The sequence below is a fragment of the Oreochromis aureus genome, linkage group 13 (assembly GCF_013358895.1).
Source record: "Oreochromis aureus strain Israel breed Guangdong linkage group 13, ZZ_aureus, whole genome shotgun sequence".
Taxonomy (NCBI): domain Eukaryota; kingdom Metazoa; phylum Chordata; class Actinopteri; order Cichliformes; family Cichlidae; genus Oreochromis; species Oreochromis aureus.
The window spans coordinates 14,195,751-14,215,062 of NC_052954.1; the positions used below are offsets into that span (position 1 = coordinate 14,195,751).

General features: G+C 39.0%; 1 protein-coding gene across 2 annotated transcripts in view; it reads right to left on the reverse strand.

Moving 5' to 3' along the window:
- Positions 1 to 19,312, reverse strand: part of LOC116314175 (neurexin-1a) — a 246,455-nt gene that overhangs the window by 158,060 nt on the left and 69,083 nt on the right. For both annotated transcript variants that reach the window (XM_039622145.1, XM_031732107.2), the window contains exons 5-6: positions 6,309 to 6,610; positions 1,705 to 1,866 (exon numbers count right to left, since the gene is read on the reverse strand). In XM_039622145.1, the coding sequence (XP_039478079.1) occupies positions 1,705 to 1,866; positions 6,309 to 6,610 (464 nt within the window). The remainder of the gene's footprint in view (positions 1 to 1,704; positions 1,867 to 6,308; positions 6,611 to 19,312) is intronic.

The window sequence follows — 19,312 nt, forward strand, 5'->3', positions numbered from 1 at the left end:
CACTAATTTGTCATCAAACTAGGGCTGTGACAACTGAGCTATTACTGCACCACAGTTTGTTTTGCCATCAGAACTAACAGGCAGGCGTGGCGACTCAGACTGGAATCTGCACACAAATGCTGCAACATGCCACTTGGAGACATGTTATCAATCAGGTCCCACGGCGTACGCTGTTAAACCACCACACATATTCTATCACAACACACTCTGAAGCTGACCTGAGATGGGCTTTTTTGTTTAATTCAACAGGCTGGATGAGAGGATGCAAAGAGCTTGTCAACGTACTAAAATGTCAGAAAAAAAATGAAAGTCAAGTAGATTGAACTAACTATGGATTTTAGAGCATGCAGGCTTAATCTCTTTTTATTTGATATTGACATTTGCATTTGTCTGGTAAAACTAAATAAGGAATATTAAATGATCCCATGAGCAAATAAAATACTGAAAATCCCCTCTGTCTCTCTTCTTGTAGTCGCTATCGCAGCTCTGCAGCATATTTAAAAGTTTTTGAGCAGTTCAATACATGGATCTCAGGACAGTGAGGGCAGGCTTGGGAAGAGGACAGAGAGTAATTCAGTGGGGTAGATGACCATAAATGGGATGAACCAATTCCACCCATGTTGTTGTAACATCTGCAGCACCTGTGAGACATGTATTTAACTAAAAAAGTTCCCTTAAAAACACACTTTTAATAAGCTTGTGAACATTCCCTGCTCCACTCCCTATGTACTCATTAAAGAGAGATGCTTCAGACCTGTCCTACATGATACTGAGGACAGCAGTCTGCCTTTAATGATACCAAAGGAGCAAGAGGAGCTACAAAAAAGACAGGGACGAAAAAGTTTGAAAAGATAAATAAACTGGTCATTTTCAGTATTTTATAAATTAGCCTGAACTTTGCATAAGTCTCACAGCTCTATATGTTCACAGTCCATATTTATCGGTAAGAAAAACTTCTACATTTTACAATAAAATGTAAAAATTAAGATAACTTAGAGAAATTATCTTTACACTATAAGCAACAGACATAAAGGGGTGAGTGAGAAACAGTATTAAGTATTCAAATGGCCCATTGCACTGTGGAGGCAGGGATGTGCTGAATTCAATGCATCTGAGAGCGTATAACTAATGTACATTTCTCTATCTACTTTCTTGTTTCGCTCCCGCTTTTCAAGCACTATTAAGTTACATTTAGGAAAGCCCTCCACAGATACCGAACATAAAGAAAAAATGTTATTCTTTAAACAATTGGCCTAAGATAAAATCTGATAGAGCACACTCCCCAACAATAGTGAGGTGTTAAGCGTGTCAGGTGCCTGACTCCTCATAAAAATTCCACTCCCTGATCTCAGGATCACCGCTCCGCTTTGAAGTGCAGCTGACATAGCCGCGTGAAGCCCGAGGTAAATTCCACTCCAAGACAGACCTCTATACGCGTGGGTGTGTGGTGCGCCCGGCATAGTTGTGTGTGCATGTGTGTAGAGCGTCGCATGTGCACTGAGGGGGCAGCAGAGGCAAAAAATTTTGAGTCAGAGAAAGTTTGTGTCAGTGAGAGTGAGGAAAAGAGGAGAAACAAACTCAGGGTGTTAAGGATGAAATAGGGCCAGCTTGTGGGTGGGAGGGTCTGTTTTGGAGTCCTAAGGTGAAGCCAGTCATATCCTGCACACCCACCAGCCTCAGAGTTCACACAGAAGTGGTGTTTACCTCCCTGAGGCAGCCCATGAAGTTGTTGCTAACTGGAGATCCAGGCAGGTCGGCTGTGCTAGGGCTCCCTCCGACATAGAAAAAGTCATCAGAGCCTAGCATGGTGTAGTCTTCTTGCGTATATCCTGTGGTGGTCAGAATCCCGTCTACGGATATTGTTACCTAAACAACAAAGCAGAGGGAAAGGACACGCTATACTCAGACAGCCTACTATAATGTTATAGCCTTTTTTCTTGTAATCTAGGTCAGAGTTCCCTACATGTTTCTTTTTTTTTTCTGAAACCCATTTTCATGTCTGTTTGTTTGTTTGCTTGTCTTTTTTCTTGTTTTTGTTGATTATTATTTTGTCCAGTTTGATTAGTTAGGACGACTGCAAGACTTAAAAGGAAGACTATTCTAGTTAGAGAGTTAGTCAACTGCCCATACTACAGTGTTAGTATTGCTGCTACTGCAACGTAAAAGTATTTTAGCAGACACAAAAATGGTGTTAGTAAAATGTCATCTAGGTTAGTTATTATTTATTATTATTCCATATTAGTATGTCCAGCAGACGTTTCTACAAAAGAAACCAGAACGTGCCACTAGGTTAGAAAGGGAGCACATGCTATGAAAAGCACAAATACCTTTTATTACAGGACAATGACTGAGGGTAAGAGACAAAAGAAGACATGCATGCATTTGTCTTTTCTTTTTGTTCTCACGCACACAAAAAGAAAATTCTCCCAATTTTCCTGATTGGGATACAGAATCAGTATTTCGACACTTGCCACAGTGTCAGATGCATGCACAAGCCGATGGACACTGTAAAAACCACAAAGAGAAATCAGAAAAAACACCCGAGACGAAATGACAAACACAGCTCAACCGTCACTTTCACGTCGACAAATGGGCAGTGTGGCATATGCAACAGGTAGTCAAAAGTGCATGCCATGCAAAGTGAATGGGGGATACAACTGGCTGAGCCAAAGAGCATCAGGCCAGCCAGACAGGAGAGGGTCCTCATTATTAACCACAGCTTGATGCAAAAGGCTCGAAATGATGCTCCTAAAAAGGTGGATCAAACAGAATTGGACAGGAAACAAGTGAAATAAAGAGGAGAAACCAATGAATGAACCAAGAAAAAGGTTTCGAAAAGTAAGCAGAAGAGTACCAACCGCAATTTCCCTTTTTTTTTGTAAATGACGTCTACAGTAAAAAAAAAAAATAAAAAAAAAGGAAAGGAAAGAAACACACGGCAAACCCAAACTAAGAAACAATTAGAATGATATCTACCGAACAATGTAGTTTGTTTACCATAGCGTGTCCAATGCCTGAGTGCTTTGTGGAAAAGGGGGGAGAAAGGAAATTAAAAACTGTGAACAGAATAACGATTGTTACTCAAATAATATATGATGGTCAATACTGTTAGTACATTGTCAAACGGCAAAAAACCATACTGGTTAGTAGAATGAAACATTCCATGAATGATGTTAGTTTGTTTCCAAAGCATGTTAGTAACATAGAGAAAAAAGGGCAAAATAAGTTTAACAAGAAAAAAGCAGACCAAGGAAATAACAAGAATGCACAAGAGGTGCAAGTGCTCAACCAGTAACTCCCTGATTTCCTTCATGGTGGGGTTTTTTTTTTTTTTTGCACCATTTTCTGTATGTGACTAGACTGTTGAGTAGCAGAAAAAAAACGTCCTTACCCAAGTCCCGACAAAAGGTTATGATTGACAGACATGGCTCATACGAAAGAATGCCTAAAGCACATCAGTTGACCCTCTTAAGAAAATTCCCAAGGCCATTTCTAAAACTTTATTCTTATTATTATTGTTGCTATTGATATTAGGATTCGTCTTCTTTTGTACTTGGTTTTAGGCTTGAGACCAATCCAGTGTATCAGACTTCCCACCGCTCATACAATACTTTACCTCCGTTTGGTCTTATTGATGAACTTTAGGATCACTTTACTGCAATGAGACAAAGCAAAGGAGACCCTGACACAGAATATGGAGGATGGCAATTTTGATTCCCCCGCAGAGCATGCACTCAATATGCTTTGTTTTCTTTACAGTTTGAATGCAGTGAATGTTCAAGCTGGCCAGATCTTTAGGTTTGTCAATAATCAATTGGCTGATTATGCAAAAAGAAGCTGTGGTACTGAGGTGAAGATAAACATTTCCCACGAAATGAGCAGGAACAAATCTAGAGATTTTTGGGTGTAAACTGCAGTCATGTGAAAAAGTACTCCCTCTAATAATTCTAAGGTTCTACATATCAGTAAATAAACAAAAAATATCCTCAACCTGACTGGATTATGCAAAAATTAATGCACAACTACTTTTTTATTATAGAGATTGTATTCTAAGAAAATATAGTTAAGAGAATTAAAAATAACCTGTTTCATCTAAAAATGATTTTATGTTCTAGTACAATCAGCCCCACAGTAGGAACATCACAAAGTATCTTTATATTTATCTACATATTTTCTCATCACACATTCAGTTCAACGAGTCCTTCCAGAACACTTAACCTTATTTCACTGTAACTTCCTGTAGTGCTAGCAGCATCTGTATGTTGGCATTAACACTTTTAACACTTAAGTCTGGTGCTGTTGCTCGACAAAACCAACAACGTTTTTGGGTAGTTATTGATATAGTGCAGGACTGTCTCTATGTGTCAACTACAGGCACATGTGTTACACTTAACGTACATCACCCTGAAAGGGATTAAGGCAAGCACTGGTCTGAAAGCCTTTAGTCTTATCTTGTAAGAGATGCAGCCCCAGGCAAGAGAAACAAGTATTTTTGAAACGTTTGCAATGTATCCAGGGTTTTGGGACTCTTCTTGAATTTGACAGTGCAAATTAGCTTGATTAATTAGGTGAGGGGTTTACAGTATTCAGCTTGAAAGACCTGTATAATAATTTTACATTCCCATGTTTCCTTTGCAGAGACAAATACCACAGTGTGGTATTATTAGTTTTCTGCTTTCCTAAACCTAGATAATGTTGGGGTTAGGGCCCAGTGAGAGTGATTAATGTTTCCAAATCATCTAGCAGAGCCTGTGTGTATTTACGAAACAATATCCAATGAACTGGAAGCAAAGTTCCAGCTGTCTCGTCACAGCAGCTGTTGTACCTACAAGTCGAGATGCACCCAGAAGCTGAATCCACTTACTCTGGAAATGATTAATTATGATCTATAGGGCTAAAGGTCTTCTGCCTAGTTGGTATGTGGGTACTTCTTTGCACACAAGACACCTGTAGCAAAGGTTTGTCACCTGGGGTTGTATCCCAAATGCCATGTTGCTGATTCAGCCTTCCACCTGCAACTAGTCAGGCCCTAGAGAACTGGAGGAAATTACGTGTGCTATTGTAATAAACCCGGAGGGTAGACTGTTGAAACCCATGCTTTAGCAACCTTTAGTCTCAAGGAAAGCAAAATTTCAACCAACAGCTGACCATTACATCAGCTGAAACTGAGCATTCAGTTACTGGTGAAAGCCACCGACAGCATGCCACAGTGTTGTGCCTCAACAACTCTTCTGTCTCTTCAGGTTGGTCATGGGTCCAACTGATGGGCCCTCCAATCATCCTCAAGGATGAACAGCCTCTTGCAGAGAGCTACATCCTGACCCCATTTAGTGTATGCTGGCCTGCTGTGAATCAGCACAACAAACACTAACAGACCTCTGCTGATTTACTCCAGCCAGCATGATCTGCACTTGCCAGGTGGATTATTTACATATTTGTTAAGCAAAAACACTGTGCTTATTAATATCCTCATCTCATAACCAGGCTAGAATTTGTTCTGCTGATATCCTGCAACACTGCCACGTGAAAACAGGAGTTGTACCATCCTTTGGTGTTAAGAGGCCAAACAGGATTTTTATAAGAAATCAAATTCCTAAAACTCACGTAAAGTCAATACCCTCTTTCTTAGGAGTATACGGAGGTGAATCAAGACCATAAAGCAAAGCCCATTAAAGTCTATAAATCTGTGCTAGAAATTTGACTTTGGTGCTTCAAAGTCTAACCCTAGGTTTACTTATGCTCTACATAAAGGTTTATATTAGTAAAAAGTACAGTGTGCTAGCAAGTTCGTTTGAATACTTAAATACAACAGATTCATAATGACCAATATCACAATTGTACTAACATAAGCACTCAAATGTTTTTGTACCTTTTCTCTCCTTTTTTTCAAATATTATAATTTTTGTTAATACAGACTCTACTGTACGTACTACACTTAAATTTGAGTTCAGTTACATTTGTTTTCCCTTGACATCAAAAACAGTATTGTGTCTTACTTTGCACAAGTTGATATGTAAATGACACTAGAAACTTTGCATAGCTACAACAAAGGTAAAATGTCATCATAACCTTTCTTTTTAAATCTTTGGGTTGATTTAAACTGTAACTTTACACAGGCCCTGAGTCATATCTAGATGTCCCTGCTCCCTCGTGGTTTTGTTTCACTCTCCACCAGAAACCATCATGATTAAATTTAGCAATTTAATTACAATGTCTGGGAAAAATAATGTATTGTATGATGGTAATGATTTAAGTGCATTTGTTTTAATTTATTTACTGAGTCTCCATATCACCCTCTGTACTGTTACCTGACGTAGATTCCTTGTTACTTTGACATCATGCCAATCATTGTCATTAAATTTCCCATTGACTGGCTCCACAAGAGCTTCAAAGGCTCCAGACCCCAAATTAATGACGAGTGAGACTGCCCCATTTTTCAGAGCCAGGTTGACGTAATCAGCTGATTTTCCCGTGTGCAGCATCAGTCCATTCCTCTGTAGGGTTTTGAATGACAATGTGATTTCATCACTGCTGCTTTGAATCGGGTTCAAGGACAAGTCGTAGCAGAAGAACTCAGATCCTTTGAAGGTTGCGACATACTCTTCTTTTCCTGCAGAGACAAGGGAAAGAGAAATGTGTTTCATTAATATAATGTCCTCTTGGGTGCCTGTTGGAAAGGTGTAAAAAAATATGTGAATAAAAGCCTCAAAAAGGTGAATTGATAATAAATACACTGAAATTAGATTGTAAATGAAGGTATAAAAAGAGACATATTTATTTAACAATTCAATGGCCAACCAGAATCGACCACAGCCAAAGGAACCCAGGCAGATAATCCCAGGCACTTATTTCTTACCTTGTACAGATGCCACTATTGTAATACCCTTCTGAGGTAATTAGACTTAGATTAAGGCAAGCGGATGATTAAGGATTCAACTGACATACCTGATAACAGTTGCAAGTCACTATATTTTTCTGTGATTAAGATTAGACGTCTACAACAACACTATTTATTGGTACAACTACAATCAACAAATCAGAAATACCTTACAGAGCTACATGTAGGCGCTCATGAATGTAACAATAATTCGTGAAAACATCCTAGAACATTACTACTATGCTAAAGAAAAAGAAAAAATAACCAATGTCTGAAAATGTAAATGAAATCTGTAAAATGCTTTGTTGTCATCAGTAGTGCTACAGCAGTGTGCTCGGTAATTAAATTTCGTTAATTATAAGATTCTTCGATTATCTGCACTATGAAAAAGCGGTTTTTGCCAATTCTTGCTAAAAAACTCTGTAGCATGCACAAATTTTGGTGACCATTATGCAAGGGCGCCATAAGTTGAAGATGACACGTAAAACATATGCTAACGGAGAATGAGGGATGATGAACTTGATGTGATATAAAAACTCAAAGAATTGTGATTTATGATAAATTTCTCTTACAATCATACACATGTTATTAATCATTGTATGTGTGCTCCTGCAAAGTTTTCTCCAGACTGACCCACCCATTAAAATGAGGAGATAGCGTAAAGGCAGACATGTATCCTTACATAATCTAATTATACTGTAGTAAGAAGATGATGAGAAGATAGGTAAGAAAAATATCAAACATGCCTTTTTTTTTGCTGTGCACTGGTTACTTTTTTTATTGAATGAAAGGACAAGAGCCCAATTATAGGCAATTAAGTGCAAATTGCATCTGAAACAGCAGCAACTGCATTTAGCTGCTAGCACAAGATCCAAGCATCAGCACAGTTAGCATGCACAAACAAAAAGCTACCGAAGAACCCAGAGTGAAGTAAAACTTGTCTTCCAACCATAACCAAGCAGCCAGAGCCTGATCTTCAATCAGTAACGAGGTCAGTGATGAGCAGTCAGATTTATAACATTGTAGCTACTGTACACGTGTACGTGTTACAGTAGTGATCTCTCTGAAGTCTCTTTGCCTAGTTTCCAACTTTACATTGCATATACAGCTTTGTATTCAAACACTAAAAGAAGTTTTGTATGTATGTTCTCATACAATAGGGTTTTCTGTTGTGGAACTATAGCCAATGGTTTATACTGTCAACTGGTAATTATCTGACACAATAGTAAGATAATGAGTTATGTAACAAATTGTTTTAATCTACCGTATTATGTAACAAATAATGCATTACTTTTTCTCAGCAACAACCCCAACATTGGTCATCAGCTATTAAAGCCTGCTCACACACCTTAGGTAGGAAGATTATTGCACAGTTAGAGCAATTACTGACAAAGACTAATGGAATTCAAAAACTGAAGTGCAACAATATGACCAAAGAGTGCCAGCAAAAATGATTAAATCTTCTAACTAACAGAGATTGCTAACCGCAGTTAAAGAATGACACATTGGTACGGTATTTATATGAAAATTTATATCAAAATTTACAAATGATCAAGAGCTCTAGATGTGTTAAGATGAATTATTTACAATTTAACTTTTGATAAAAAAAAATCCCGTAGGCTAGAAATGGTACATCCTATCTCACTTGTTTTGTTTTCACCACCTCTGGACTCAAAAATCTCCCAGATTTGAATTGTTCGTGGAAAAATTGTTCCTATGTCAGCTTCATATGTACAAATGGTTCTCAGCATACCGGAGCAAAAGAGCACTCCTCGGCCGTCGGGCTATCAACAAATATTTGCTATGATTTGGCATAGCAAAAACAACCTTGAGAAAAACCTTAACATTCTGAGATAAAAAGAAAACCAGGTGACATTGGGCATCAGTGGGTGATGCATGTGAAAACCTATTAGAAAGCATTTAAAAAAGGTTTAGACAGATAACAAGCCATTAAAGCTACTAGCAGAAAATAAAGCACCAAAAAACAAATGGAGCAAAGCATTCAATTATCATAAATGGGGCTGCACATTCATATATGCTTGCCAAACAAACACAGACACACACAAACACACAAACACACAAATTAACACACACACATATGCTTTGTGTACCAACCAGGCATGGATGCAACAATGTAAGAAATGAAAGGGGTTGCTGTCCACAACAATTTGTCACCTCATTGATTTCCCCTTAAACGTGCTATAGTGCACCTCTGGGAAAACTACAAGGGGCCATAATTGAAGCTGACTGGATCTCACCACTCTTTGGTCATTCCCTCTATGTCTGCGCTCCCTATCAGTGAAAATGAGAGAACTCTACCCTCTTCACTAAATCCACCCATCCCTGCTTCACAAGCTCAGTGACCACATAACAAATAGAGCCAATAGTTTAGGGTCATTCTCATTTCTCTCTCCACACATCCCCATGCCTTCAAGTCAGAGTTAATTCCCCTAACCAATGGAGAATGAATTGTGTGTGTATAGCAGAGGCATTGCTTAGAATTTACAACGTTTGGGGGCCGGGCCCAGAGGGAGCTTCAGGGCCAGGGGATGTGCAACTTCTGCGGTGTTTACATTCCTAACTGGGTTACTCAGATGTAAACATATGTATGTTTTTGGGTTAGCGTACATGTCTGATAATTTATGCTGCTATATCTTTATGATATATTGCAATATACAATATTCATGTGAAAAGTATAGACAGAATTCATGATCCAGACACTTGAGTCGAGATTTCATTTTCCCATTTCCAGCTGATTTATAGGTAAACCAAGCTTTGTGGTCTAATACAGTTTTATTAAAAGTATCTTGTTTTGCTGTAAAAAGCACTGAGAAATATTGACTGGAAAAGCTTCAACATGGTATGTCTGTAATGATATGTTAATTAGCTTTGTGGCGCTGTGGTGATTAATACCTTTCTAAAGCTTGCTGGGCTAGTGAAAGCTGCAGCGTTTAAAGATCTTTCAGGTAACCTGGAAAACACTAAAGTTACTAATCACAATTATGTCATTGGGGTTACATAAACTCTTTCATCCATGGGCAGATAGAAGAATTTTATCCTGCACTTGCACGACATTGGGCTAAGTTTAGTTAGTTTGGACGGAGGGAAAAAAACAGCAGCTAAATATAAAACTTTTGAAGAGTGAAGATATGAGCTTTACATAAGTTTTTACTGTGTGACAGGATAAGGTTGTGACGGTAAAGTGCAAACTGTGTCCAGGCCAGAAACAATGATCCACTGCTACTAACACACAGCATTTTTTGTGAAATGCTCCTTGGGCTGGTTTTTACCAGCACTGCTTTCAGCTTTGTGGTTATACTGAAAATCAAATAAAGAGATTTGTTTGTGTGTGTGTGTGTGTGCGCGCCCTTCATTAGGATAAAGATTTGTGCCAGTGTGTGGGGATGTAGCCTAAGGTTTACATTGTTTACTAGTTCTTATGTGGTAATGCATCTCAAGCCATGTTGTGGAGTAATATAATGTAAAAAAAAATATTGTAACAGATGAGCTAAATAACACAACACATAAAAAACAGAGTTACGTTTATTACTTTGATTTTTCTATTAGTGATAGAAAAATCAAAACCCCAATGCTGATGACTTACGACATAGGTCGCGGTATTAGAGTGTTTTATGCAAAGAGTGTCCCCAATAATAATGAAGAAAGGTGCTATTTTGTTGCTGCATCTCCTGGGTATTTGGGCATAGCCCATTTGTCTCTCTGGGCAGACCTACGGACTACGGTCAATCAAACTACAGCTAGCTGCTGGCACATCAATGCCCTTGAGTCATAACACTGAATGAGAACAAGAATTAGAGCCAGCTTCTTCAGTGTTTTTCAGAAAACAGAGGACAGAAAAAGACATGAAAAGAGTGAACAGAAAGCTCCTAGGGAAAGGCCATAAATAGACACAAAGGTAAAAACTTGTCACAGTGTGTTTTTCTGCATCATTCATCCCATTTTTTTTAAAGACAACATCATATCGGTGCCTTCACCAACACCCATTTTACACTACATTTAGAAACCGCAAAAACCGCCATTAGCAGGATATTTTAAACGTCGTGTTTTGCTTTCTTTTCTTAGATCTGTCAGAGATCTAAGACCTGTGACAAAAATAATTGTGCTTCAGCACTCTCATAATCCTGTGATCTCTTTCAAATGTACAACTGTCCTCGTCCCTACAAAAAAAACCCAACTGTTAATCAACAGCAGCTAACTAAGAGCCATTCAGGCATCTCGTTCTCTATGGTCACATCACATTTGTGCATATATGGTGCAGAACTAACTACTCATATTGATGGAAGCAATGCAAGTATCCGTCACTCAAATTAAATTACAAAAGGCGTGAGCAGAGTTGGCGCTGCATGGCGCGACCACAAAAATCAAGGTATGCTTCACTGCGAAAAACAGTAATAACTGCCTCTAAAGTATCATTCAACCCTAATTGAAGTTGACTATGTAGAACCAAATCACTCATTTATTATGAAGCACCAAGGGGCTTACAAGCTGGAGCACGTCATATGTACAACATTGCCAGCATGTGACCGAGCGACCAGGAGGCTCCTCATCAGTCACTTTGCTCTGACACATAATCTGGCAACTGCTACTCTATGGCTGCTTTTTAAATTAGCTCGCACCCAGGGGAGCACATTCCCTGTCAACATCAAATCATGACACAACAGTCTGAAACAGGCTTGGCAGCATATGAGAAAAATTACCCATGAAATGAACGATAGGCAAAGCTTTGATTTTAAGTGCAAATTAATCTAGTCGCTGACACTTTTGACCCGATTGTGTACAAAATAAATTAAGGTGAAACTATGGCAGAAAAGTTGAAACGTGGGAGTAGAAAACACATTTTACTCAAACGGCTTTTAAACGATACAGCCGATATCATTATTAATGACAAATAATGAGTGTCCTCCAGAGTCAAAAGAGACTAAATGAAAGATGACACATAGCAAGCAAGACTCATACTAATTTTATGGGCCTGTAGAGAAGGTTTCGAATTGCTCAAACAGACACAGCAATTATGGTTGCCCAACTCCAATTGTGTCATCTTCTTCATGACAGCCCTCAGCATTAACTGTGACTATAGCATGAAACTCGACACCACTGTTTCCCTGTCAGAGATTTCACCCACCTTCCTCACACCACTATAAATACTCGTTTTCAGCTCTCGGTAAGAAGCTGAAGTAAAACGAGCTTGGTGTGTAATGCTCAGTCTTTTCAGGTTCAGAGCGAGTTCAGAAAAGATGCACTTCCAAAGAAGCACCTGTGGAATTTTAGGGTCTAGCTGTGCCATCGAAAAAGGAGACCAAAGTAGTTTAATTGTCTGTGGCAAAGCTCGGTGCCTGACACTGGATTTGACTCTGTTTTCATTTGCTTGCTGTTTTCTTTCTTGATTGGCAGCCTATTAAAATGATACAGAAGTTAGTGTCTGGCATCCTATTAAAATGTTAGGAAGTTAGCGTCATCAAGCTGGTTTAAGCCTCTTACCGTATGACAGATAGAAGAGTTTCTGAAGTGCTACATTCTTTGAGAATATATTTTATTACATGATTATCACACAGTTCAAAAGACTGAAGTAAAAAAATGTGCTCTCCGCTTGCAAGGTAGACATCCCTCAAATAACCCATAAGAGTTCTTTGAGGATATTTTTTGACTTGTGGTATTTTTATTTTAAGTCAGCAATGTAAATAAAATTTCTACAAGGCTGTTTTCACTTGGTGATCGTTTTGAGTGCCATCAAAGAGAGAGAAAAGCCTCAATTAGCTGTGTTAAATATTATCAGACATTTAACTGACAAAGCCAGCATGTGCAAATCTGTGTGAGCTTACACATCCACACACTAAGTTCCCTCAGACACCATACTGTGTGAGCTTAACATATAGTGTCATTTAGATTCACAGTATGATGGATGTCATGCTGGGCTTAGAGAGAGTCCCCTTCCCTAGCATGAGTCCGCAGAAACACTTTGCCCATAGTAAATTTACTTATAATTGGCTCGTGTCATTAAGGACAGAATCAGGTGTCAATTAGACACTTATTATATAACATGTAGCTCATTTTCTGCAAGCAAAGAGTCATGCAAGATCTCTTTCTCTTTTTGTACAAGTGTAGTGAAAAGCAGGGATGCTTTCCAGGTTTTGTTTAACTTTGTTTAAATTAATAATTTATTTAAAGGTGTGTTATTTCAGATTAGTCACATTAAGCTATTAACTAAATTCATCAATGAAATATGACAATCCAAAAAATATTTTCAAAAAAGATCAAACTAAGCATAAGAATGGGGTAGAAAGGTGATTTAAGTAATTTTAAATGTGTCAGGGCTGTTGAGTGCCAGATGGGTTGTTTTAAGGACTAGCAATGTGTACCTAATGAAGTGGCTGGTGAATGTATTTGCATTATAATTATTTATCTTATTTATTTATTTTGTATTGTCTCCTTGTTTTGTTTGTTTGTTTCACACCAAATACAGCAGAGAAACGAATCATTTGTTGATTTTTCATCAAGTTAACAAATCCCTACACATTACATAATGTCTTTTGTGCCACTTTGTTGTTATTTTTCTTTGCTTTTAAAACTGAGTCTAATAAGATACTGTACTATGCAGAGCTACAAAGCTTTAGTGTGGCTATGGCTAGCCTTGCATTGTTATTCTGGTGGTAAACATACTGGGTGGCATTTATAAAATATATACCATTGCAAACAATAAACTTCAAGCATAATACAATTACAAAGGCCTCACCTCACCCTGAATCTATCTTAAGTACAAGTAAATTGTACATTGTGATTAATGGATGACTGATACAAGGAGGCGAGCTCAAAGCAAAAGCTATTAGCTTACAAGAATGCTCTTTGCAGATTTGTGTTCACAGCAGCTGCTGGCATGAAGCTGAAATGAAGGTCAAAACTTCATCCTGTTTTTGTTTTTTTACAGCTACTATTTTTCTCAGCCCTCTAATAAAGCATGAAATGTGATGCAGATGAAAAGAGAATATGACTTCATGCTGATGTATAGTATGTGTGTGTTTTCAGAGTGCTAGAAAGTAGCCAGTAAAATCTTTTACATTTTTTCCCAATAACAGAGAGTCAAGCAACCATTTCACAGTGTGTCAGCCAAATCACACACAGAGTCAATGTCTGTTCACTCTAATTGGCAGCGTGTCAGTCAGGTGCACGCGCTGCCCTCCTCTGGTATCTGGTCCCATGAGGACACAAAGCTGCCTCATCCACAACTGGCATCGCACCTTTGATGATGCACACACCTGTGCACACATTCCTGCAAGGCATGAAAACAGACATCCACCAGCTAATGGAAATGATACAGGCGCACGCACACCTCAGAAAGACACACACTAAAGAATATCTTTTCCTCAATACCTTTGACACATAAACTGGATTAAATTCTAATAACAACACTGACTCCTGCAACTCCCACATCACAAACTGCAATTTCCTCTCAGCAGAAAGTCAGACAGAAAAAGTCTGAGAAAATATTTCTTCTTATTTAAAACTGACCACAATAAGATCTCATTTCCTCTCTTATGATGCCTTTAAGATATTCCACTGGGAAAACAAAAAAAAAAGCAACAAGAAAAAAAACACAATTATGCAGAACAAGCTGTGTCCCCATGAATCATGATGTCATAGATTTTTGCAAAAAAAACCAAAAAATAGGATAAATGTGATATATAAGGACATGGGTTTTGTATCTCTTAAACATCAAGTAGTTTTTTTCAAGGAAAGTCATGACAAAATAGATCCCCATATGTCTGAGGCTAAGAAGAAAAAAATGGGGGGAGTTACAGTCGGGAAGTGAACCATTACATTAGATGTTTTGGCGCATTCCCTCAACAAGAACATTTATGTGGAGTGAGCTTAAGAGATATCTCACCCCCTGAAAAAGCTCCATCTTGAAGACTTAATGGTGCTGGTGAGAGACAAGGTAGAAAATCTCTTGATGGTACCGAACTCTGTTTTTATCCAATGCACAGAGCAACGGAAGGCTAAAAGTGTTGAAGGCTTCCTAGTTCTTAAGGTTTCAAAATGGCAAGAGGCAACATGAGGCAATGGAATCTAACAGGACATTAAAAAACGAGGGGGGAAAAAAGAATAAAATAAAAGAGTCAGAGACAGGCAAATGCAAAATGAATATCCGTGCGCTCAGTCAAACAAACACTCTATGAGCACACGTACAGAACAGCACACTTTAGCTCCAAGGCTCTCATTTGCTTTCGGCCCATTACAGAATCACAACAGCATTACAGTGAAGGAGGAGCGCAACGTGCTGAATACTAATCTACAAAGGCCAATCCATTCCTACAGTGTAAATCCAGAGGATAATAATGTAAGCCTCGGAGAGATGGGGGATCAATATCCTCATTAAAAGAGAAGCATTTGGATATTAATGTATAGTTAGCACTTCATTTAACTATACATATATTTAGTTATAGGCCAGAAGAGCACAAACATTTTTCCCCCTTTAAAAAAATGTAATGAGCCCATCTGCAATAATTTATCATACCTGATGATAATATCTGAATGTTTACTAGAGAACCAATGAGCTGCAGACAGGTGTGTAGTAACATTTGATAGCAGATTTCTGTCTGAATGGGCAATATTTGAAATGTGCTAGCAGCTATAAATCTTCGCCGTGCGCGCTTTAACAAGCTGCTCAGTTTGGATGTAACCTTGTCAAGGTTGCCAGCACAGACCCAAAGTGCATGCTGTGAGAGAGCTGCAGAGGTTACTGTCCACTTTTGATTACTGGAGCAAGAAAAGAAGCGTCTGACTGTAAAGGACCGGCATTTGGCAGATGTCTAATTTGGGCCATATACATGGAGGCATTCCTCAGACAAGAGCAAAGTCAAGAGGCGCTGAAGCATGTCATTGTACAGAAATAATTCATGTGCTAATTACATTGCCAGTGTGTCTCAGGATGATTTCTGTACAGAGCGGCTCTTGTCTTCCCAGCTCTCACCACTGAGATCCACTCTCTGTCAGACACTCCATGAATCCTTGATAGTGAGCAGACACCCAGACACATCAGGAAAGACACTTTCTTATCCTTATCCTCGCTGCTCATCCCTCATTTCCCAGACAATACACACATCAACTTCAGTATTAAGGCACAAAGCTTAAGTATGTCCTTGGATGGAATGTTTATCACACAAAGAAGGAATTACACTATTGTTATCTGCCATTTGGATATTCTAATCGCTTTTGGTAAAAAACTTTATTATGAGTAGTACAAAACAAATCTAGCTCTAGATATGTACTACATATGTGTATTGCTCTATATGCTTCCCTACTGTATGTCAGGTACACTTAGACATCCAACAAAAGTAAAAGTACGTAATCAGCCTTGGCAGAAACAGTTTCGTATTTCACGAGCTGCCAAAAACAATTAAACCATATAATTTGGAAAGTCATCATCCGGTTCGCCAATATAACCTTCATTTCCCAGCAGTCGAGAGCATGACTATGACTATGAGATCCAAATACAACACCAGACCACCATGCCATTTAATGTTTTACCAAATCATGTATACTGTTTATAAGTGTAAAAGTTTTATATTCTTTTCTAAAGACCCTGTGTCTAAAGAAACTACATGTCTCTGTGGTAGCAGCATCGTGTCTTACAGCAGCACCCAGTATACTTTTTTGTTCTTTCAGTTCCAAAGTCAGCACAATGAAATCAGATTGTTCATTCATGCCTTTCAATAGTCTGACACTGGTGAAGTGGCCTGTCTGTCACGACCAGTTTTTCAGGTGCAGTGAGGTGCACTTGAGATAAATGTATCCTGAACCTAAACCAAATCTTCTCGGCACATCACCTCCACTCTTTATTACTCAGACAAGAAAACGGGAACAGAGTGCCCTGCAGTTGGAAATCGTGGGCAGCTTTTCTTTTTTATTCTTCTTAATTGTGCTTTGTGATCCGAGTTTTAATGGTCAGACAACAGAGGTTTGCCAATAGACTATGTGCACGAGCTTCCCCGTGGTGAAACAACATATCATAGCACATTGAGCAGCGTCATAGCCCGTTTAAAAATGTGCTCCAGTGAACAAATCGCTGCAGGACAGTGAAGCTTGACAGGATCACAGCATCACCTCATCAAGCTGCTGGGCAAGGTCACCGGCAGCACCGGCGTTCTGGTTGTTCTTGTTGGCCAAAGAATGGCAATTTTCAACTTCCACTGCTATATTTAGAGCTTTTCCAGTTTTGCTTGTTTTTGATTTCCAGTATTGTCACACAAAGATAAAGTAGTGGCTTCCCAAACATTTGCTTTGTCACTACGCTGGGCATCAACTGTCCCAAATGTATCCTTTAGATACTTCATAGGCTTCGGTTTCTGTGTGACGCCGCAGTGAGACATTCACAGACAGATTTTCCTCGGGACATGTTGTATGCATTTCACAGACATCCTCTCACAAGTTGCCTGTTGTAGAGCCAGCACTGTACTGAGGGCTATTTGTGCAAGCAAAGACAATACATTCGTCTTTGTGTCCCACACAGAGCCTCCAAGCAATGAGTAAGATCACACTTAGGTATCCTTAGCAGTGGTGAACCAGAGCCAAGCACTCCATAACAGTGCAGATGAAACACAGGTAAAAGCAGGGTGTCAGAGAAATATTCATACTGTCACTGCATCTTTTCTAAGGCTAAAACACCCCAATAAAGCTGCACTACAAACAAAGGCTGAAGCATATTTTCTTCACTTAGCAGGTGATGGGGAATCATGGTCCCTCTTTACTGCTCAGCATCAAATCAAATAGCCCTCCAGGGGCTTTAATGAAATCCACTCTGGTAAGAGGATAAATAAATATATAGACTAATTAAACAGCCCTGTAAGGGATTGCAAAGAAAAATGCAGTTGTACTATTGTTAATCTATTTCCTGGTTTTGGAGTCTGCTTAATCAGATCAGTCCATTGCTCTAATTACATTGACACCACTGTCCTCGGTAAGGTTTGCTCACAGAGCGTTGTCCTATATGGCCGACCCTCCTCCCCCTTTCCATCACCTTAACAATTGCTAGCGGCAGGACCCCCTCACCACCTTTATCTACAGGGGGAGATTGTCCGCCGGCAAAGTTGCTGACCTATGGAGAGAAAATTACTCACTTTGGGGTGTTACTGTTTCAGCAGCGCTATGGCCCTACTGACACTAGACCAAGGTCATTTCATAATGGGTAGTGGAGCTGCCACTCTGGTGTCAACAGGCCTGAGTGATGAGGGAGAATGTAACCAGCTACGGTGACACAAGTCAAGGCTACGGCAGCTTGATAAAGATCAGCCTCTATCAGGAGTGAAAACAGCAAAGAAGGATAGAAAAAAAAGATGATCCTGCATTTTGCCCCCCTAAGCCTTGAAAGCAGTGACAAATAGATCTGCTCCGTAGCTAGCGTCTGCACAGACGTTCTGTTTTGCATTCTGTCGGAAACAGCAACAGCTACACCATAGGGATAAATGCGTGTGATAGGTGAGAGCAGTCATCACAATGCAGCAATACTGTGAGAAGTATTGACTGTGTTACAGCTCTTTTCTCTGGTCACTGTCAATCCTGTCAGTCCTATGAATTGATCAGTGGGGGGTTCACATCCATCAGAGTGACTCATCCAACAGCGATATGATGTTTCAGAGTCCAATTTATCCTATCCCCTGGGCTGAAGTAGATTGGAGTTTGTACTTTTATCGGTTTGTTTCCTATTTCAAGTGTGTCTTCTTTTGTTCCTCCACTTTTAACATCTTTATCTATACTTGTACCATTCTTGAATTCTTCTTTTGCTGGCTATGTCTGTCCCTGAACTCCATCCAAAGCTGTCAGTACTTGTTTCCAGATCCAGCTCAATACATCTGATTGAGATTTAAACATGCAACAGTTTAGACTAACACGTTGTAATTTGCTTGTTAGTATAAACACTGATTTCAAAGTAATTTATCTAATTAATCAAATAAAGAGATAAAAGAGGCTCTGTGAGATTCCTTGGTTTGTTGTAGTGTAAAGTAAATATAAGAACTTCAGCAAGTACTAATGCTCATCTTCAATCAATTCAACTAAAAAGCTTTTTAGATTTTTACTCTCCAAAAACTATTTGCAAGTTAATTGTAGGTGTTGTTCTGAAAAGGTGTACGCAGGATTAGGACAGTCCATTAATATTTATGTTGCGTTCTTTAGATTGTAGTTCATTTGAACTTTTAAAAATAATTTGTCCTTCATTGTGGAAAGATGAGAGGATGTTTGAGGAGCTTCACAAAGCTTTCGTTGAGCCAAGACAAAAGCTATTATTTGCTGTAAGTTACAGAAATACTCTGTCTCCAGTCTGTGCACGTGTAGTTTCTGTTTACTCGTCTGCTCTGAACTAATACAGTGCTATCCTGGAATAGACTCGGGACTTAATGGGATTTCCTTGTTTCAGCAGTTTAA